Below are 20523 nucleotides of genomic sequence, written 5' to 3' on the forward strand. Positions count from 1 at the left end.
GAGAGCAGGAAATAGAATGTTGATATCAATCAATCTATTCCTGACCACAGAGGTTCCTTCCGCTGCTGGAGTTTGTATCTTTTTTGCTGAACTTGAAGGTCTTGTCCCGTCAGCAGGTTCATCCTCGCATGTTGCTCCTAGAAATCTTCTTGGCCTCTTCTTGCCTCTTCCTCGAGAGTACTTCTTGTCAGGATGAGTACTCGCAAACCTTCCCTTGGCATCTCGATTATCACACATATTTTTAAAATCACTACACTTCACACTTTTTTAAATAACTTCACTGCTCTGTTTTTACACTAATACTTCACTTTTTGTTTCTTTTTAGGGTTATAAGCTATAAGCTATAACCCCAAAAACACTACAAACACTACTTAGATTAATTTAAAAACACTTTTAAGAAATATCAGCTTTTTTAATGTATTAAGACATCAGCTGTGTTTACTCAGTGAACAACACATCCCAGGACTATATCAGCTGTGTTTTGAAATATTTGCTATCTGCTAGCAGAACAGCAGAACGGTCGCTCTGTCCTTCTCATACACATTGATTCTAACCTGCCCACGGGTGGCAAAGTATGTATTAATTAGTAAATACATAATATTATTGAAATATCTAAATCTTTCATTTATGTTATAATATATTTTTGATTTTATTCAAACAGCTTTTTGGCTTGTAGAGCAGACGTTACACAGAGCTCAAGGTTTGTCAGGATTGGCAGATCTACAATGTATAAACTTATTTCGAAGGTCTGTCAAGTAATATATGATGTTCTTCATGAAAGATATCTGGCATTTCCTGAAGGAGACGACTGGCTGTCCATTGTTCATGGTATTTTCAACAGGTTTTCTTTCCCAAATTGTATCGGGTGTATCGATGGGAAGCCTATAAGAATCAAAGCTCCAGCTAAGAGTGGCTCTTGGTTTTTTAATTATAAAAAATTTAATAGTGTTGTCCTCATGACAGCATGCGATGCTTATGGCAGATTCACATGGGTTAATGTGGGCGATTTTGGTACTTATTATAGAATAATTAATACCATTCAACATTTTTTATGCAAAATATACAAAATTATTTACATTTTACAGGTTCTTTGAACGATTCATCAGTTTTTCAAAGCAGTGATTTTGGATGGGCTTTGGAATCTAATGAATTGGATCTTCCTGAACCTGCAATGATACCCAACATTAATATCCGTTGCCCATTTTATTTTATTGGCGATGGAGGCTTTCCATTGAGAAATTATTTATTGAAGCCTCATGTTCGTACTCCTATGATGACTCTGGAACAGAGAATTTTTAATATTAGATTGTCGCATGCAAGAAAGATAATAGAATGTGCCTTCGGTATACTTTGTAAGAGATGGAGAATTTTTGACAGTGCTATAGATTTCAATCTGAGTACAGCAGAAATTATTGTAATGAGCGCAATCTGTCTTCATAATTTAATTATTACTGAAGATTTGACTGCTGATGAAGTCTTAAGTGACAACGATGATGGTAATTTTTTTTTTTTTTTTACATGGCATTTGGAACTCGAAAGTTCATCGCCTCATCTATGCAAGTCTTCCACGCTGCCCTATCTTGTGTCAACCCCACCCAAGATGCACCTCTCCGATCGACACCCACCCGTCCTATTTCTACTAGATCCGCTTTTACGTTGTACGATGATGGTAATAACAGTATGATGATAATTGTATGGGACAAGACTACATTAAGGTTCAAAAATAAACTGTGAAATCATTGTTGATCAGATATTATGACTTTATTGTAATCTCCTAACGATCAGGTCCTTGTGTGACCTTCTCTCACAAGTTGTCGCTGAGAACTGACGTTCTACTCATTAAACGCCGCCGAAAACTCGGGCCCGCTAAAACAAATGCGCTTTCCCGAGGACTGCCGAAGGGACTCGAAGCAGTGCGCGCGCTCCTCTATATCTATAGCTATACACACGCAGTCATGTGCCCACGCGAACGCCTCCCGCCACTCGACTCTCTGGCCTGGCAGTCACAGATCGGCCCTTTAGCCTCTCCGCACTGAAAGTGACCCTCAAAATCCGCGGAGTAAAACTCCTAGAGGGGGTCATGGCAGTCTAGAAATGATTATAAAATCACTCCTCACCGTATTGGTCTGAAGCCACGAATCGCCTTGTCGATTCGCGCATATGAGAGCCAAATGACGGAGAAACGTTCGCTAAAACTACTAATAGGTGGAATATATTATTGATAAAGAATAAATACGTCGCACTTGCTCTTATCCCTAGCAGCCCTCGGTTATGTCCGGAACAATTCTCCCCCTCGTACAAAATAACTACATATTAAAACCAACTATGTGCTGACAGTACAATTGAACACTAGCACGGATTCAAAAGTACATAATCCCTGGCATTCGCCCTATGCCTCCAAGAAAACCGTGTAAATTTGAAGAAGAAAAATGGCATTGAACACACGTACAAAATAAAATATAAAGAACACACATACATGCATACGCCCACACATACGTCCCAAAATTCATACTTTGAAATCGCTTACTTTTAACAATCTAATTAACTTATGCGCAGGCCTGCTATACTCGCCACTAAGTATCAGTTCGGACTTTCGCGATCCAAATTACATTATGTGCATCGTGCATCGAACACCTTCTGCCTAATCGAAACGGCCACGCTTTTCGCATTCGCATTCAAATAACATCTAGCATTTTCCTTATTTGTCAGTTCATCTCTATCAATCGCGATATAAAACTTTGATAATTTAATAAAATTCTACACTACTACGCGTTACCAAATCAGAGCACCTCAATGACGCTCCCCCTGCTCAGACTCTTCGGCCTCGACATTTGAACTACCTTAGCGCAGAGCGACTCTTAACCAAGGTACTACAACAGTCTTAGGACGACCACGAATCGTCCTGAACCCAAGAGGCGCTACAGCCGTGGAATCGCACTGCTAAATTCCACGCACTTCAAGAGCTTTTTTGCACATCAAAAACGTCACCAGTACACAGATTTGTTATCCCTAGTGACAATATCACATATTAGTTACTCTCATGCAGCTCATCCCTGTGCGTGCTTGCGCGGCGGGCCTATTGCTCACAGAATTAACGCTGACTATCACGAAAATTTCTTACTGCCCACAATTTACAAAACAAAAAATTACCCAACTCAGCACAGAGGCCACGCCAATATGCCTGGGCCCTAGGCAATCAGCGAAGCAACTGTCAGAATTAAAGCAATTTAGAGTCGTGTGAAATCATAAACATTTATTTCTTTAAAACCACATCATTTTCTTCTATCTTACTAAATCATTCAAAATCAATATTAAACGCGCTAAAGAAATCAAATTATATTCAGTTCAACTATATCGCAGCGGAGGAACAATAATAATGATGAAGATGTAAACGTTGCTCATGATAATGATAATATGTATGATGATGATAATGCGTATAATGATAATATGTATGAAGGTAGTGAAAATAGTGATCCTAATATTATGAATGATAATGAACAGACAGATGATAATAGTCTTGAAAGTGACGAAAGCTCTGATGAAAATGATTCCAGTGACGGAAGTAATGCTGTTGATGACAATCTTGACGGTAAACGAATCAGAAGGATTTTACAATCCTATTTTGTTTCACGTGTTGTGAATGTACGATGGCAGTGGGATAAACTGTAAACAGCCAATGTAGAAAATAGTTTGTAAATATTTGTTAATAACTTATTTTAGTAAGTATTATTTACTTTGATATGGCGAAGAAAATTGGAATATAACTTGTAGATAATAATAAAATTAATCTCATAACAATGCATATGAATTAAGAAAGCGATTACACAAACCTAAAGCTTATTGGCAGAAAATGTCATAATATTTATCATAATCATCGTTTGAATGGTATCTAATTGTTGTAATTATAAATAACTTTTGTATTTTAAAGATTATAAGGTATTTATTAATGAATAAAACACGATGGATTGAAGACAATCTATTTTATTAGTATTAATACAAACATATTTATTTGACAAAACAGTATCTGCATAATTGCAAAAGATTACTAACTCAGTTTGTGAAAGCTAAGTATAAAAATAATTTATTTTTTATATTGATCTAAATGAATGGATATTTCAAAGAAACACTTATTTCTATATTGTTCTTTCACAGTTAGCAAATGCGTACAAATAACTCTTGCCTTTGCACACAAACTATCATTTTTCTTCCGATCATGAAACTTGTCAGATATACTTTTGATAATTTGTTCAATAGAACTTTCAGCAGTATCCTTTTGAAATGTAGGTTTTTTTGGAAAATCAAAATTTTTTCTCTGTTCTTCTCCACTTTCTGTCTTAACTTTCTTCAAGGGCAATATGTCTTCCTTGTCAATGTCTCTTTTAATCGGATGTTCATGTAATCTCTTATTGATATGCTGCTGGACTTCAATCTTCTTCATCGGTATTTCCTGCATCCTGTTTTTTGTTACATGCATGTGAGCTTCTGGAATCTCTTCCTTCTTAATCAGATGATTAGCTGGGTGCGTTATTGGCTCTTTATTCAACAGAATTTCGATGTACTCATCAAGAGCTTCTACTGGCCATTCATTTTCATTCGAATCCTTGCAATTGCCCTCAACTTGCTCATCGTTGCTCTCATCTGAATCGATACATATCACATCTTCGTCATTTTGTTTATCAACCTTGTTAGTATCCTCTGTGAAAGTGAGAACAAAAAGATTATTATTAATTATGTGCTGAAACTATTATGTGATTAAAAACTAAGAGTATTATTTACCATTATTGTCGACACCATTCAATACTTTTCTCATCTACTTTCTCATTTTTTCAATATACTTGTCAATGTCGACAGTATCATCCACATTAGCTTGAGCATTAGCTTCCTCGCCAGGTTTTTCTATAAACATGCAAATAACATATATAGTGATATACATATGTAGACAGACCTATACATATATATTATCAACAATGAATCAAGTGAGTGAATGTAATTTTATAATTACCTAAGATTTTTGTAAGTTGTGAATTTGGTGGTAACAAGTGATTGTATCCCTCAGGTGGAATAAACACTTTTCGTGTATTTTTATGTTTAATGTATGGTAAAAGTAACTGGCATTCTCTAAAGAGGTCTTGTTGCTTTGTCGACAGCTTTACATTGTCGGCAAGCTTTCTACTGCATGTGCAAAAACAATCTCTGATATATTTCCACTTCTTAGCAACATCAGTATCTGGAATTATAACAAATATTTTCAAATACTGCTACAGAAATGTATAGATAAAAACCTCCGCTGGTCGCGTAACCGACTCCGCACCTTATGTAGACGCAGCCTTGAAGTTGACGTCGGCTCCAGCATTCAGCAGCATCTATACAAGACTAAGCCTGGCTGCACTGTTGTAAGCCTTGTCGTTTCGCTGGGCAATCACTTGATGTATAACTTTCGCGTCCTGATAGTCGATGGCTGTTTTAAGACAGCTGGCAGTCGAGTTTGCTTTCAATGTAAAAATAAAAATTTTGTATGCATCTTATCATGCAATTGAAGGCACCACTCAGATTGTTTAATTCGGAAGGTCTCGTGGGAGCGCTGGTAGTTATGGCGTATTTCAATGTAGTTTGTCCCATGTCATTCTTCACGTGCACATCGGCACCGAACGCGATTAGTTTTTTAGCTACTTCGAACTGCTCAAACGTGATGGCAGAGAAGAGGGATGTTGGGTAGAGGTTGTCGCCTTTCTTTTTACGGTCCTTCAAAATAATATTAAGGCAATCGAGGACAGCTTTACACTTCTCTCTCATGGCAGTATTTATTCTGGCTCCTTCTTTCATTTCAATTGACATCCTTTGATCCTTCTAAGGTGACGCTTACTTTTTTCAAGGCGAATCAGTGGTGATATGTATTTCTTTTACGGCAATTGTCAATTCTAAGCTAGGGATATTCTGCGATGCACTTTTGGAGTCAAGGTCCCAAGATTATACAAAAAAAAAAAAAAAAAAAGAAAAATGGCACAAAAAAATCCGGTGATACGTAGCAAAGCACTCGCTAACTTGAATAACTTGATAACGATCAATTGTACTGTAAAAAATTACAGAAGAAAAAATATAGAAGATACACTAGTTTAAGTTTGCTTATTTATCTATACAGGGCCTTTAGATGGTTGGACGCGGCACGTTTGAGGCTGCACTGGGACTGATGGCGTTGTTTTCGTTGCATCAACCCGGCCGATATGAGGGTAGCTTGGAGGAGGAGTGTCTATGTACCTCCCTCTTTCTCTCTCCCTTACACATACACACACACATACAAACGTAGGTAGATATGAAGCAGTACGTACAGCCTTAAATAAAACCGTGCTGTGGGCTGTGCAATATAAAAACGTTTATCTTGCAAATCGAGATGTATACACAAATTTTTAGGCGACTTTTTTTATTTTTGCAGTGTTAAAAATTTTGTAGAGAATTATTAACTCTCACCGCGCTGAAGGACTTTGAGATCACATGTATAATTAATATTATTTACATACATCTTGAGAATATAAAAGTTTTTTACTATATTCTAGTATTGTTGCAGATAGCTTTTCGTAAAACCGGTTGGTTAGTGGCTCACCTGCGTGAAGGATCAAAGTAAAACTTTGAATTTTTTTAGTTTTTAATTAGCTTTGCAAAATATATTCATCTATAAAGATAAAATTTAGAAAATTTGTTACAGAGTGCACTTCATTCTGAAAGGACTGAAATATAAGCTAGCTTTTTAACTTGTAGCTATAACAATGAATAAGCGCTTCAGAGTAGATACCAAAAAGTAGTTTTTCAAATTTATTTATTTCAATTGGTTGTCTGTAAAAATGGGTCAAAATTTTATGAGAAATAAACTTAAACTTGCCTTGCACAGTGTATTGGGAGTTTAAAGTTGCAATGCGATACTAGCGGCAGCTTCGGGAATTAAGAAACATAGCGTCAACAAAGTCTCTGTTTACATTGGTGGTATATGGGAGTTCAATATTTTCAGTCAATTTTTGAATAACAATTATTGTAAATTGTACGTGAACTCATTGAATCAACTTCTAGAGTTGACTATTATCTAGGGCGAAACGTATTTTTGTATTGAATACAGAAAACTTACTTACTTACTAAAAAAAGAGTTTGATGCACTCATTCGTTCCTCAAGGGCTGTAATTCAAAAATGCAGAAACTCTGTCATTGAGTTTTTACTAAGTACTTAGCAAAGGGACGATATTTACTACAAATTGACTTTAAAAAATTTATTTTGAGTATCTGAACAAGAGTACGTACAGTCCATTTTTTTAACTACCACTTCTACGTCATTTTCATCATTTTCATTTTAATAATAATATCCCTGTGACCAGATAAGGCTTGGATTTTTAAAAACTTGTTTGAATTTTTGTTTTGAGCTTTTACGGAGCACCATACACGTTAATCATGCCAGAATTTATAACGTTCTGGCCTTCTATCATGTTCTTGACGACAGTGTAGCCTCACTCTATTCACACGGAGTGTGTAAGAACACTGACAAGATTTTTTATCGTGTAAAAGTTTATAATTCTACATTTTTTAATGAAGCCCCATAAGAGCCCTGTGTATTTCGGAGACTTTCTGGCCGCCATCTTTGTTAACCTTCAAGCGCGCGAACCGAGCGCGCGAACCAAGTTTAAACTCCCAATATTCTCATTGAACGATATGTTAAGTACAAGAACAATTTTATACTTTTTAATTATTCACGATGTTGTATCAAAACGCTAATGTCTATACTACTATAAAATATAGTTAACCTAAAAATTTCTCTTATTGGGTTTACTTGATCAAATATAACGAACTTATCCGCACATCAGCTGATGCTTAGAAATACAGAGATAAATATGATTACTGCAAAAAATATTTTGAACACAATATAACAAATACATTATTTAAAATTCGTTTTAATCATAATTGAAATCGTTTCTTCTTTAACAAACTTCGTAGTTATATCTTCTAAAGCTTTGATTTTTAATACGTCATTTGCAAGATTATCTTTTTATTAAAATTTTTTAATGACAATACCAACGCGTAAAACACAGTCAACAGTGCAATTTTTAAATATTATGAACGCACATATGTGCAAATCCAGAAAAAACCGGACACTTCAGGGGGTCTGAGTAAACAAATTTTAAATTTGGGAGCACACTACCCGACCACTTTTTTTTGTTCTTTAAGTCATAAAAAATCCGAAAAACCTTGGGTTCCCAAGATTAAAAAATACCTATTTTTTTTGTCAGGTAGTTTAAATTCTCTTATGGGATTTAACACAGGGAAAATTAACGAAAACCAGGAAAATGCCACTTTTTGTCCGAAGGCGCAAACCGAAAATGTGTTTTAATAGAATCAAAGTATTAAAAAAAAAATTAATTTGAGGGCTGGTGGGTTAAAATTGGCTGCCTAGGTCAAAAGTTGGCTAGGCTTGAAGATGGCAAAAAATCACCAATTTTTCGATTTTTTACGAAAATCAGCGATTTTTCTTATTTTTATAATCCTTATAACTTTTGACCCAAGCTATCCATTTCGATCATCAGGGGCTCAAATTGTAGCTCTTGTCTTCCGTTTTCAGTTTGAAAATTTAGATTAACATTTTCATTTTACGATCAGCTATATATATGATGATGAAAACGGCCAAAACCGGCCATAATTGATAGGCATATACATAGCTGATCGTAAACTTGAAATGCTAATCCAGTTTTTTCCCGCTCGGATCAAAAGTTATAAGAATTTTAAGAATAAGAGAAAGATCGCTGATTTTCGTAAAACATCTTACTTATTGTGACTACTTACTATTTTCAAGCCTAGACAACTTTTTGCCCAGGCAACCATTTTTAACTCACCAGCCCTTAAATTGAAGCTCTCTTCTAATACTACGATCCTAGCAATACACATTTTTGGATTGCACCTACATACACTGAGTGGGTAAAGTTGAATCGTGGCTTGTTTTCGATCATTTTCCCCGTGTTAAATTTCCATAAGAGAATTTAAACTGCCCGGCAAAAAATAGGTATTTTTTAATCTTGGGAACCCAAGATTTTTCGAGTTTTTTATGACTTAAAGAACGAAAAAAAGTGGTCGGGTAGGTGTGCTCCCAAATTTAAAATTTGTTCACTCAGACCCTTTGAAGTGTCCGGTTTTTTCTAGATTTGCACATATAAATAGTATAATATTAGGTTTTTATAAATAAGATACGCATTTAAAGTAATAAATTACTTTTTTCTGGATTCGTTAGGCTCAGAAATTTTTCTTTTGAATTTTAGGACAAAGCTCTGAATAAATCAGTTCTTAAATTTGGATAGGAACTCATGATTGTTTGAAAATCTTCTATTTCAATAACTTCTTTTGAGTTTGCTACAATAAAGCTAATATCGTGACTCTTTAATATAAATTCTTTGTGTGAATCAGACAGAATCAGAACTTTTGCAACGTTCTGAACTTTTATATTTTTTAGCAAGACTTTTTAACCGGGTAGCTGACATTTGTCGGCCATCTGTAATAATTATTCTTGCACATTTTCGTCGTTTATTTTTTCAGTATAAATATACCTTAACATTTCCTGCAATACAACAAAGCTACAATCTTCGATTTTTACTTTTGCTTCTTTCTTTTGAACCATTTCGGTTTGAAACATCGCACGAAATACAGGACTACGTGCTGACAAAATAGACTTATGCGCGGAAAGTTCCATCATTTCTGACGTTACTAAACGGACATCGCAAAACATCTTATTTTCAAAAAGAAATTGAAAATCGTTGGACAATCCTGTTTCAATATGAGATTGATCAATAATTTTATTAATATCTTGAGACAAATTATGCGTGTCACCTTTGTACAGAACCAAATTACACAAGACTATTAGATTTCCATTTGGATAGATCTGTTCTGATTTAGCTTTAAGGCTAGCTTTATTTGTCATATTGAATGTGCAGGTTTTCTGATGATACATTCTTGAGCTGAACACAAAATTTTGCTTGATTCGAAAAAACGTTCAATTTTGTTATTAATCTTACTTACGAATGACTTTTTGATTTTGACTTTGAATTCAGTTCTTACATTTAAGTCAGATAAGAGTTTCAAACCGAGGTTAATTGGACTTTCCCCTCGGTGGAAACGCTCTACAGTGAACAAAATACTCCATTTGTATTTGTCATTACTAGTAATGAACTCTGGAGATTCAAACGATTGATTTTCATTGATGATGAAATTCTTGATTGTCCACTTATAGTTGAACTTCTCGGCGCTGAACGTCGTGACCCCGCAATCGTCGATAGAGCAATTAGTGTCCTGTATTTTCTTCTATAAAACAGTTATAAAATAGTGATATTTTGTATTAAAACTACGATTCATATTTTGTATCTCGTTTAAAACGACAGCCATAAACGTTTTAATCTCCAACTCTATTATCACGGCTTTTTACTTATTTATACAAAACTCAAACAAATAAATTATCATGAAGTAATAATTTAAAGCAAATTTCAATTAATTAATGTAACGATAAATAAATGTTTCCCGCACTCTCTTCACAACAAATAACCAAAATATCAAAGAAAAAAATATATTTGTTGTTATATTTGTATAAATTTTGATTATTCGCTTTTATTTTCGCGGTAACTACAATTTTTATAATTTACATACTTTTTAAAAATTGAAAACAGAAGTATGAATTAATGAAAGATTCTTATATTTGGTATAAGTACTCACGCTTTTGCGAAGTAACGGTGCATTCACAGTCTGTTTGGTTGACGATGCGTAGAAACGCAAAAATATCAGCGTACGTGCCTGCAATTCAGAAGCACATTTTATTGCTAATGTTTACAAGTGTTTGCTTCTCATAAAAAGTTTTTGCTAACACTACATTACACACTACACATAACACTACATAACATACATACATAGCACTATGAAGCCGATTTCTCAGCATTCGAATTGCAATCAAAGTATGTAGGCCTAACCTAAAAAATTATTCTACCTCGTGCGCCGAACGTAACCTATACGTCGCTGTAAACACAGCTGTAATGTACTGAAATGTCGTCTCACTACAGTAGTAGACAATTAAAACGAAGAATGACGAAACGCTACCACTGCACTAGCGGTAATAGTGCGCGGACAGTTTGTCTCCGCGAGTATTCTCACCGATTATCTGCAAAAACGAACTGCAAATGCTCCAGAGATTCCCTCTGATCTTGTAACCTCACGGAGAAAAATAAAACGTTCCGCTGACTCAAAATTTAAGTAAATGCAACCTAAATTGTTCAGTAACGGCTATTAAGTAAATCTAACTGAAGTCGCTCGCGTAGTAATAACTGAATGAACAGTCGGCTACTAACTCCAGTACTAAATAACATTTTTAAATGAAATAACTGCATGATAGATATTATTACTATGCTCGACATAGTCTTAGTCATAATTGATTTGTAAAACCAACACAATAAGGTCATATAATAATATAAGAAGACTATGCTCGACTGTGCCGCGAAGGCAACTCGGGCAGAAGTTTTGAGCACAGGGAAGGGTGATTGGCGCAGATCCGAAGCTCTTTGTGTCTCGTCTCGGATGAGACACACTATATTGCATATTTTTATATCTCTTTCTTTCTCTCCCAGTCTCTCGTATCTCAGGCTACACCATACTAGTATACTTTTTTAGGTTAGGTGCACCGCTCCTTTTCGCTGTCGCATGCAGTCAAGTAGATTTTACTGAAGTCTGTGCAGTAGCGTTTACTGAATAGGCGTTACTGAATGACTTCAGTAAACGCAACGGTTTATTTTTCTCCATGCTCAGTAAGCTCAACAAAGGATCCAATCGCCAGTTTGCCACATCCTTCGTGCGGTAGTGTGTCCAAAATCGAGTGATATCTTACGACAAAGTATACTGCAACAGTCAGCGTGTTTTTAACGGCTTGCCCTGTCGTAACCTGTCAGTTTAACCACTGCACGTGCGTGCCGGCGCGCACTGAGGTTGTCGGGCGAAGAGCCTCTATCCCCGCGACACTCTGCTCCTGATCCGCCTTGTATAGCAACGTCATCTGCTGTATTTTAGCCTTCGGATGTTTTTCTCGCGCTATACCCTATAAGCAAAGCGCTGCGTATGCTCTCGAGGTCCGAGAGTTGTAGCCCGCTGCGGTTCTGGAAATGTTTAAAGCTCGCGAAACAGCTGTACTATGCACGATTTGCACTTTGATTTAATATTTGAGAAATTGCCGTTTTTACATTATTATAACTGCATGTATATCTATAAATAAACAGATAATATACAGTTTGTGTGTGGCAAGTATTCCGTGGAAAAAATCTCACTGTCCCTTTTTTTCCAAACAAAAAATTACTGTCATGTACAACATCTGCAGCAAATCCATCGTGTATTCAAACAGAACTCCGTCGTACATTATATTTCAACTGCGTCGCTCCTCATTAAACGACCCGAGTTCTTTTCTTGCTTTGTCGAAAAGAAAATCAGATTACAGTAATTTCGAAGATTTACACAGAGAGAGCAAAAACGCCGAGGGCCAACTCTTTTTAGCTAATTAAGCGCGCGCGAGCTTGGACCTCGGCGCTTTTTTCAAAAGTCCGACCGGCCAAGCGAAATCTTTTGAAGCTCGCGCCGAGAGTAGGAAGGAAAAAATCTCTGCGTTGCGGGAAAACAGAGAAGTTTCTCCTCTGCACCATACATACACATAGACTCGAGACTCGCCCCCCCTCCCTCCTCCTTTCTTTCTTTCTTCTAACGCACAGCTCCTTGATTCTCAGAAATTCACGTTCGCGAGCTTGTATAACTTATAATTAGCTACTTTTCCGCCAGAATGAAAACGTTCGCGTAGGCGATGCGCGCGGCAAGTAACGAGATTCGTACGTGCCGGAAACTGCGATGATAGACAGCTTGCTATACTGCTTGGCGCACTGCTTTTCTCCGTCATTGTGTCTCGCCTCAACACTGCGCTTATACTTCGAAATTCGCGCGCAACTTAATTTCCTCGAATACAACGTCTATCGTTATTCGTTAATCCATCACATTTAAGGATACACCGCTAAGTACACCCTTTATATGGGCTTAAACTTTGGACCGCTTCACCGTCACTCAACCGAATTACTATATTATACCTCCCGCTACCGCTTAAGCATAGTCGCCGAGACAATCGTCGACTCTTTAATTAAGACCTTGGTCCTCGCCGCAAACACGCGTAATATCTTTAATTCGGCGTTACTGCGCGCAAGTCTTCTTTAATGTCGAGTATCAGCGCAGCATCCCCATACCTATAGCCGCCGCCGCCGCGGGCAAACGTTCGGATAAGAGAAGCGTCGCCGGCTCATCGGACCGGCCGTTAAACGCGCTTAATGCCCCCTTCGCTCCAGCTAAGACGCTCACGAGGATAAAGCGATACTAAATATCGATTAAAATTTCACGATTCTGGCTGCGCGCACACGCGGCTACCAACAGCGCGTCTTTATCCTTCCGCGCGCACGCGACAACATCGTGTCCCTTAATCGAAATTTACGAGTTAACATCGGGGCCGTTAAATCGTAACGCTGCCGCGTGAGCGCACCTGATGCTGCGTGTATAAAATGTACTCCGCGCGGAGAGAGTGAATTGAAACGTTCGGCTTTTTGACTGTTGAAAATTTTGGCGTTTATGGATTTGTGTATGTTTATGTTATGTGAGGCGGGCTGCGACACGGAGAAGGGCCTTAGCGTTGTTGATCGGCTAATACTCGGAAATATATACAGTTTGAGGAAAAGCGAAATATTTCGAGCTCGATTTTAATTTTAATGCTACACCTTCGATTTCGAAACACCGGATTTCTGCGACCGATTAGCGATAGCTTAAATCGCGTTTGTTTTTACCCGTGAGAAGTAGAAGGAGGAAATCGTGATTAAAGTACTCACGCGAAAATTGGATTAGTAACATTAGATAGATTGAAGCAACAATTCATCCGGTTTTATTCCTCTTCTTGCCTATTTTCTAATTCTGTAAGTGTAGCTAATAATCCAGCCGTCTCTTTCTCGCTTCTTGGATCGATTTCCTTCTCTCCATTTCATTGCAAACCAGCCACTTTAAGTGCAGAACCCCTACTACACCATCTAATTCTCATTCCGCGATATAAGGTTCGTCGAACAAACGACGCCTGATTCGTCACGCGAGATTCGATTGAAGATTCTCTTTCTAATCCAGCCTCATTTCTCAACTCGGCGAAGCGCATTTGTCAAAAGCCTTTTACAGCATTATTCAAAATCTATCGCAGTAGACCACTCGGCGCCGCGCGCGCGCGAATCCATCTCTCAGCTCCTTCTAATCCTGAATTACGCTCGCGATTCCCGCGTCGACGCTATTTTCCTGGCTCTCGTCGATCTTGCCTCAGCAGCCGTTTTATCGGGCGCCACACACACGGCACACACTTAATTCTTATTCCGCCGACTGCAATAAAGAAAGACAAACGCAGCCCCGGCCACTGAATGAGAGAACGCGCGAGGCTACGTACTACCTTGTTATACCTTTGGGAGACGTAAAAGAAGAGCCGTACGGGAGAAGGATGTCGGATCAAAGAGCGACAGCAGCTGCTGCTCGCACCGGAGCTTTTGCGATATGTATGTCCTGCGGGATTGCAGTCGATCAAATTAATACAGAAGGCAGAAAAATGAGGCGGTAGATTAGTTCGTGGTAAGGATTAATGTTTTATGAAGCTACAAAAATTAAGCTCGGTTGCGAAATGTACTGTAGGAGCAGCGCGGGATCGAATGCTTGTACAGCATACAGAGAGTGGATAATAGTGAGAGCAGAGGGCGGGTGAATGAGGCCGGTACTGCGCGCTGTAAAAAAGGAGAATTAGCACAGCAGAGGGACTAGAGAAAGAGCGTATATGAGCTGAGATTTCAGGGGGGAGGACCGAGAAGAGGCTGAAAAACTTGCGCACGCCGACGCGTGCTTTTGTAGTTTCAAGTGAAATTCGGCGTTTCATTATAGTTTCAAAAGCCTATACTCTCGTCGAAAGAGAGAGAGAGCTTATCTTTTGCCAGAGTGCGCGAAGTATTATATAATTGTAAGAAATCGTGTGTCTAACCGTGGATAATATACGATGCGCGGTGACTCAAATACACATCGTGTATACAATAGTGGTCGCGTGTGTTTGTTTACACCTCTACTCCCCGAGGTATCGTTATTCTATACTGAGAATCTTTCCTACTTCAAGTGAGCTGCTCTGATTTCCAACGCGACAATTTGTTCGGTTATAGCGCGAGCGTCTATCGCGCGGAGCACATCGGTTATACACGGTAAGTTTCGTTTATCCAGATTTTGGATGATATCATTAGACGATGAAATGTACTGTAATAAGATTTAAGAATCGATCATAAGTGTAATGCAATGTTTTAGTTCCAACAAAGGAATAATCATGGAGGGTGCCCAGCCACAAACAAGCACGGAGAGTGCCCAGCCACAAACAAGCACGGGGAGTGCCCAGCCACAAACACGCACGGGGAGTGCCCAGCGACAAACAAGCACGGGGAGTGTCCAGCCACAAACAAGCACGGGGAGTGCCCAGCCACAAACAAGCACGGAGAGTGCCCAGCCACAAACAAGCGTTGAGAGTACCTTGTGCGAAACAAGCATAAAGAGTATCATCAAGCAGCGAATAATAGCGGCGAGTGCCCAGCGACAAACAAGCACGGAGAGTGCCCAGCCACAAACAAGCACGGGGAGTGCCCAGCCACAAACAAACACGGGGAGTGCCCAGCCACAAACAAGCACGGAGAGTGCTCAGCCACAAACAAGCACGGAGAGTGCCCAGCCACAAACAAGCGTTGAGAGTACCTTGTGCGAAACAAGCATAAAGAGTATCATCAAGCAGCAAATAATAGCGGCGAGTGCCAATAGACCTGAACTGCAGATCATCGCACTGCCAATGGTAAGGCAGCCAGTTACGGAAGACGGGCGTCAAATAATAACACACAGAACTGATTTTCTTTATACATGGACGATCGGCAACTACAGTGAAAGTTCCGAATTGATTGCAGAAAAATTTGAATCAACGGTATTTCCAGACCAAGACCCGGACAGCTCACAACACTTCTCGTGGAGTCTAGAGTTATATCCCAGAGGCTCCAATCCGCAATTCGACGAATATATATCAATGAAGATACTGTGCAGAAATCCATACAAGAGGTACATCAAAGCTGAGTGCCAATTTGAAATCGAAAACTGCAAACATGAAAAGTCGCATGTTATGCAGTGTAAGTTTCACTACGTGGAAACGGGAGTGTATACGATTGAAAAGTGGTTGAAAAGAGACATACTTGAACAAGAAAAGGAGACTCTGTTGCCAAACGGAGTGTTGAAGATAATTTGTCAAATAAGAACTTACATAAGGACTACCAGTACTACGAACATAACTGAAGACAGTCTATTTGCATTGTCTGAAGATATAAAAAAACTTTATCTTAATCCGAAGTTTAGTGACTATACACTTATTTCACGGAAACACAAGTTTCCAGTTCACAAATCTATATTATCAGCCAGAAGTACGATTTTCAAATTAATGTTCAAATGCGATACCGACTCAGTTTCGACAAAAATAAGCGACGTCAATACCGGAGTTTTAAAGGAACTGTTGCGTTACATTTATACTGATCGAGTAAAAAATTTGAAAAAACACGCAATGAAATTAATGATGGCAAGTGACCTTTACGGTGTTTACGGCTGCAAGGTTATGTGTGAAAAGGTTATTTGTAATGATTTAAAGGCTGATGAGGCACTGGATCTTCTTGTGATCTGTCATAATCATGCCGCTAGGTATCTCGAAGAAGAAGTTCGGAGATTTATTTACGCTAATGCAAGAGATGTAGTTAATTCACCAAGCTACAAAATGGTAAGAAGAAAAAATTATCCGATCTTACGTTCTGTTCTTGAAACCCTGGCATCGTGGAAAACTCAAGAGGAATCTAAGAATTTATTGTGATGGCTAAGGGTAATTCAAATGGTCAATTGCTGTCGAGATTATTAGTATTAGTATTGAATTCATGTATTTGGTTCTGTATTTTTTAAACTGTATGCGCTCAAGATCTTCAAACTTATTTTTTTAATAGTGCAACCACTTGGACTTGATAATCAAGCTATATTTTTACTTTTATAGCTCGTAACATAGTTTTAATAAACTAAACAGTTTTTTAACAGTGCAATGACTTAGACTTGATAATCAAGCTATATTTTTACTTGTATAGCTTGTACCATAGTTTTAATAAACTGAACATATTATACACTTAAATTGCTTTTTCATTTATTAACAAAGTTCATCTAATGATTTGCCTTCTCAAACAAACGAATGGAACATTTTGTGTAAATACTTTTTTACCGAGACTGAAGTTTAAAGGAAAGCGTCTTGTAAGTATAATTCGTGAGTCATTCCGGAAAATGTTCGTTTCTATTTTTCCAATCTTAATACGCGTTTGAAATAAATCGCATGAACATAATACTACAAAGGATATTGTGTTTATACATAAAATGTTGCATTACGTTAACACAAGCTGTCCCAGTGGAATTTTCGGGGTGTCGCGTGCGCTTTTTTTAACAAATGGAAAGCCATTTGCATAGAGAGAGGCACGAGGCGCAAAAAAGGTCGAAAATTAATGAAAGAGGAAAAGGGCAAGCGCGAGCGCGGGAAATAAAAATAGACGCACGGGGGAGAGGGGTAGGAAGTTAAAGCAACATGGGCGAAGGTACTCTTTCACGTATAGCCGCAAATCGAGCAGTCCCTACAGAGCAGAAAGCGACAAATGGCGAAGTTCGGTAGAACGAAAGCCCTGGCTGCATTTGGAAATTTGCACTTCACACGTTCTCGGCGGGCTGTGGTTCCGAGCCATGAATTAGCTGGAAATTCTCTTATTGTTACGAATTGATTAACTTGTCAACGACCGAATATAGTTGTTATTCTTTGTTTGTACAGTCTTTTTGTAAATACGCTTTTTTTCAATGAATGTTTCGTTATGTATCTGAAAAATAAGATAAATTCGCGCGCAAATTTATGAATACAGAGAGTATGTATACAAAGACAACTCATAAACATAGCTTCTCACACCTCAGTCCCCAAAAACCTTATACTTCCAAGACGCCTCGTCGTCGCTTATTTCCAGCCATATATATATAAACGAAGCTCATGAATCTCGAGCGCGGGGCTCAGCGACAGGACGACTGAGGTATTAAATCCGCACCGGGTGCACCGAGTCTCGACTCAAGGCCGATACGCAGTTCTGTGTACATCTATATACATGCAGCCTCGTCGTAAGTGTCTCGAATTTTCAAGCGAAACGAGAGTTGGAGCACTTGGAAAAGAAGAGCCGAGGGAAAGGAGTCGCGCGCGATCGCGCGCACAACTTATCCGAGCGCGGCAATTCAAGTTTGGAAGCGTAAAATCGCTGCGGCTATAAGCGCGCGCGCGCGCGAGAGAGAGAGAGAGTCACGAGACTCTTAGTGCTGTGCTTGAGCGCGTCTCCTGGCCTTTTGTTTTTACGATGCAAATCCGAATCTCCGCGCGAGAGCTTTACGACGCGCGCGACAGTGCTGGCGAGAGCTGGGCCAGACGAGTCTTGCATGACGCGGGTCTCGTAAATCAAGTGCATTGGGGTAAATAGCCTGGAGAGAGGACGTGCACGCGGGAAAAGAGAGGATTTTTACGGCTTCGCTTTTTTTGTTGCTCTGCGGGGGTGATTTTTAATCAGGGATTTCCAGATTTTCCTTCGAGGCGTTGGTCAGAGGAAAGATTCCGTGTACGTTGGTCGGACTTAGCTATATAACACAATGCTGTTATTGATCCCAGCGATGGTATCTGCGAGTGACTATTCGTGGAAAAGGTATAAATAATGACTCACACTCGGGTATACTTCGTATTACAGGGATAAATTTAGAATCAGTGTATGTAAACACAGAATACAAGGCCACCGGCAGCCGCCGATCGCTGTGGAAAAGTCTCATCAGAAGCGTTGATAAGTTTATAAACCTAAGATTTAAGATAAATTTACACCGATATAACAGTAAACTTATAAATTAGATCCAAGTTATTTTTATGAAAAGTATATAATATATACAATGAAACAGGTCATACCTACACTTTCAGTCGACAAATTAAAAGTTATAGTCAAATCAGAAAAGTTGATTTGACTAAACTCGATGCACCGGCGCCTGAGCAAACTTTACCCTTTCCAATTTCAGTGAGATCATGCAAGAGGATCATGAACTTTTCAACATTGTTGTGTCTAGTTTACATACAATGGAGTTTCCTTCATTTATCTTCATGTATTTTTCATGGCCGGATAGACCTGGCATCAACGATTTTAACGTACGAGTTACGCTCGTTATTATGCTTCTAGCATTTTTTATTACAAGCCGCCTGTTCCATCATAGAACGCATTTTTTAGTGTTCGAAAAGTATAGATTCAACATTTCATCGAAAGTTTATTCCTCGCAACAAACAACGGCAGTAGGTGTTTTATATATATATATATATATATATATATATATATATATATATATATATATATATATATATATATATATATATATATGCGTGTGTGTGTGTGTGTGTGTGTGTGTGTGTGTTTGTGATATACTGCCTCCCCGTCACTGAGTCGACGTCAAGTATCATTATACGCGCTGAGCTTTCTGTCAAATCACCGCTGATGAATTTTAATTTCCAGCTTAATTTTGCTGTTTCACCTTTCGCCGCAAAAGCAGACAATATTCACCGCATCCGTAGGAACTAATCAATATAATTTATTAATTCAAATGTTATTTGCAAGGAAACCTCCTGCCAGTTCAGATACCCCCATCGATATTACGCAATCCTTATTCACGATCGGCATAAAAGACACCAATTGCACAATTACCAAGGGCCTTTCAAATCAGTTCGTCGACACGCAGCATCTCCCTCGAAACCGTATAGGTACACCTATACAACTTCGCAGCATAATGAACTACATAAGCCCGGCATTTAAAGAGATCGCTTTCGCCTCTCCCCTTGCTCAGTTCCTTCAAAAGCGTTACAGGCAGTTTTCCGCACAGGGGCGCGTATAGACGACGCCGACGCATTATTACACTGCAACCGGTCTAGCCAGGCTTCATTGTATTCGCGTCTGATATTCGTTTTCCTCGGCTGCGCGCTCCACTATAGTGACGAGGCCATTATTTTGTCCTCGGCTTCCTTTCTCCGGACTTTTGTAAACGCGCTTTTGCACGAGTGATGCCCCTTTCATTTTCCTCTTCTCTAAAATACTTTTTAACCCTCGCATATACGTGCGCGTGTACGCGTTATCCGGACCCGCGACGAGTTTTATTATTGGATAGACTCGGGAGTTATTGCTATATAGAATAAGGGAATGTGCGCGCGATAAATTGGAAATCTGCGCGTGGGTACGGTGTTTTGTTTACAGAGGATTTACATTTTCTTCTCGAGTACATATAGATAGTACGCTGAATCTGCTTTGCGTATGCATGCGTGGATTTTCCGCTGAGCTTTGCTGGCCG

General features: G+C 38.7%; 2 protein-coding genes and 1 long non-coding RNA gene across 4 annotated transcripts; 1 reads left to right on the plus strand and 2 right to left on the minus strand.

Moving 5' to 3' along the window:
* Positions 1-4081: 4081 nt before the first annotated feature.
* Positions 4082-4888, minus strand: LOC116415793. Its single transcript, XM_031921022.1, has 2 exons — positions 4777-4888; positions 4082-4695 (listed from the first exon to the last, which is right to left on the minus strand). The coding sequence occupies exons 1-2, from the start codon at positions 4808-4810 to the stop codon at positions 4082-4084; spliced, it is 648 nt and encodes a 215-aa protein (XP_031776882.1). The 5' UTR covers positions 4811-4888.
* Positions 4889-6794: 1906 nt separating this feature from the next.
* On the minus strand, positions 6795-11099 carry LOC103316020. Its single transcript, XR_004226355.2, has 3 exons — positions 10917-11099; positions 10726-10803; positions 6795-10320 (listed from the first exon to the last, which is right to left on the minus strand). It is a non-coding gene; the product is annotated as an uncharacterized LOC103316020 (long non-coding RNA).
* Positions 11100-15141: 4042 nt separating this feature from the next.
* LOC103316021 (cell wall protein RTB1-like) lies at positions 15142-17272 on the plus strand. 2 transcript variants are annotated; one of them, XM_031920848.1, is made up of 3 exons: positions 15142-15284; positions 15385-15916; positions 16026-17272. In XM_031920848.1, the coding sequence occupies exons 2-3, from the start codon at positions 15404-15406 to the stop codon at positions 16092-16094; spliced, it is 582 nt and encodes a 193-aa protein (XP_031776708.1). In that variant the 5' UTR covers positions 15142-15284; positions 15385-15403; the 3' UTR covers positions 16095-17272. The 2 variants fall into 2 exon arrangements, with proteins under 2 accessions (XP_031776708.1, XP_008205726.1); XM_008207504.3 differs by having other exon boundaries at positions 15385-17272.
* The last annotated feature ends 3251 nt before the right edge of the window (positions 17273-20523 follow it).

The sequence above is a fragment of the Nasonia vitripennis genome, chromosome 1 (genome assembly GCF_009193385.2).
Source record: "Nasonia vitripennis strain AsymCx chromosome 1, Nvit_psr_1.1, whole genome shotgun sequence".
Lineage (NCBI taxonomy): Eukaryota > Metazoa > Arthropoda > Insecta > Hymenoptera > Pteromalidae > Nasonia > Nasonia vitripennis.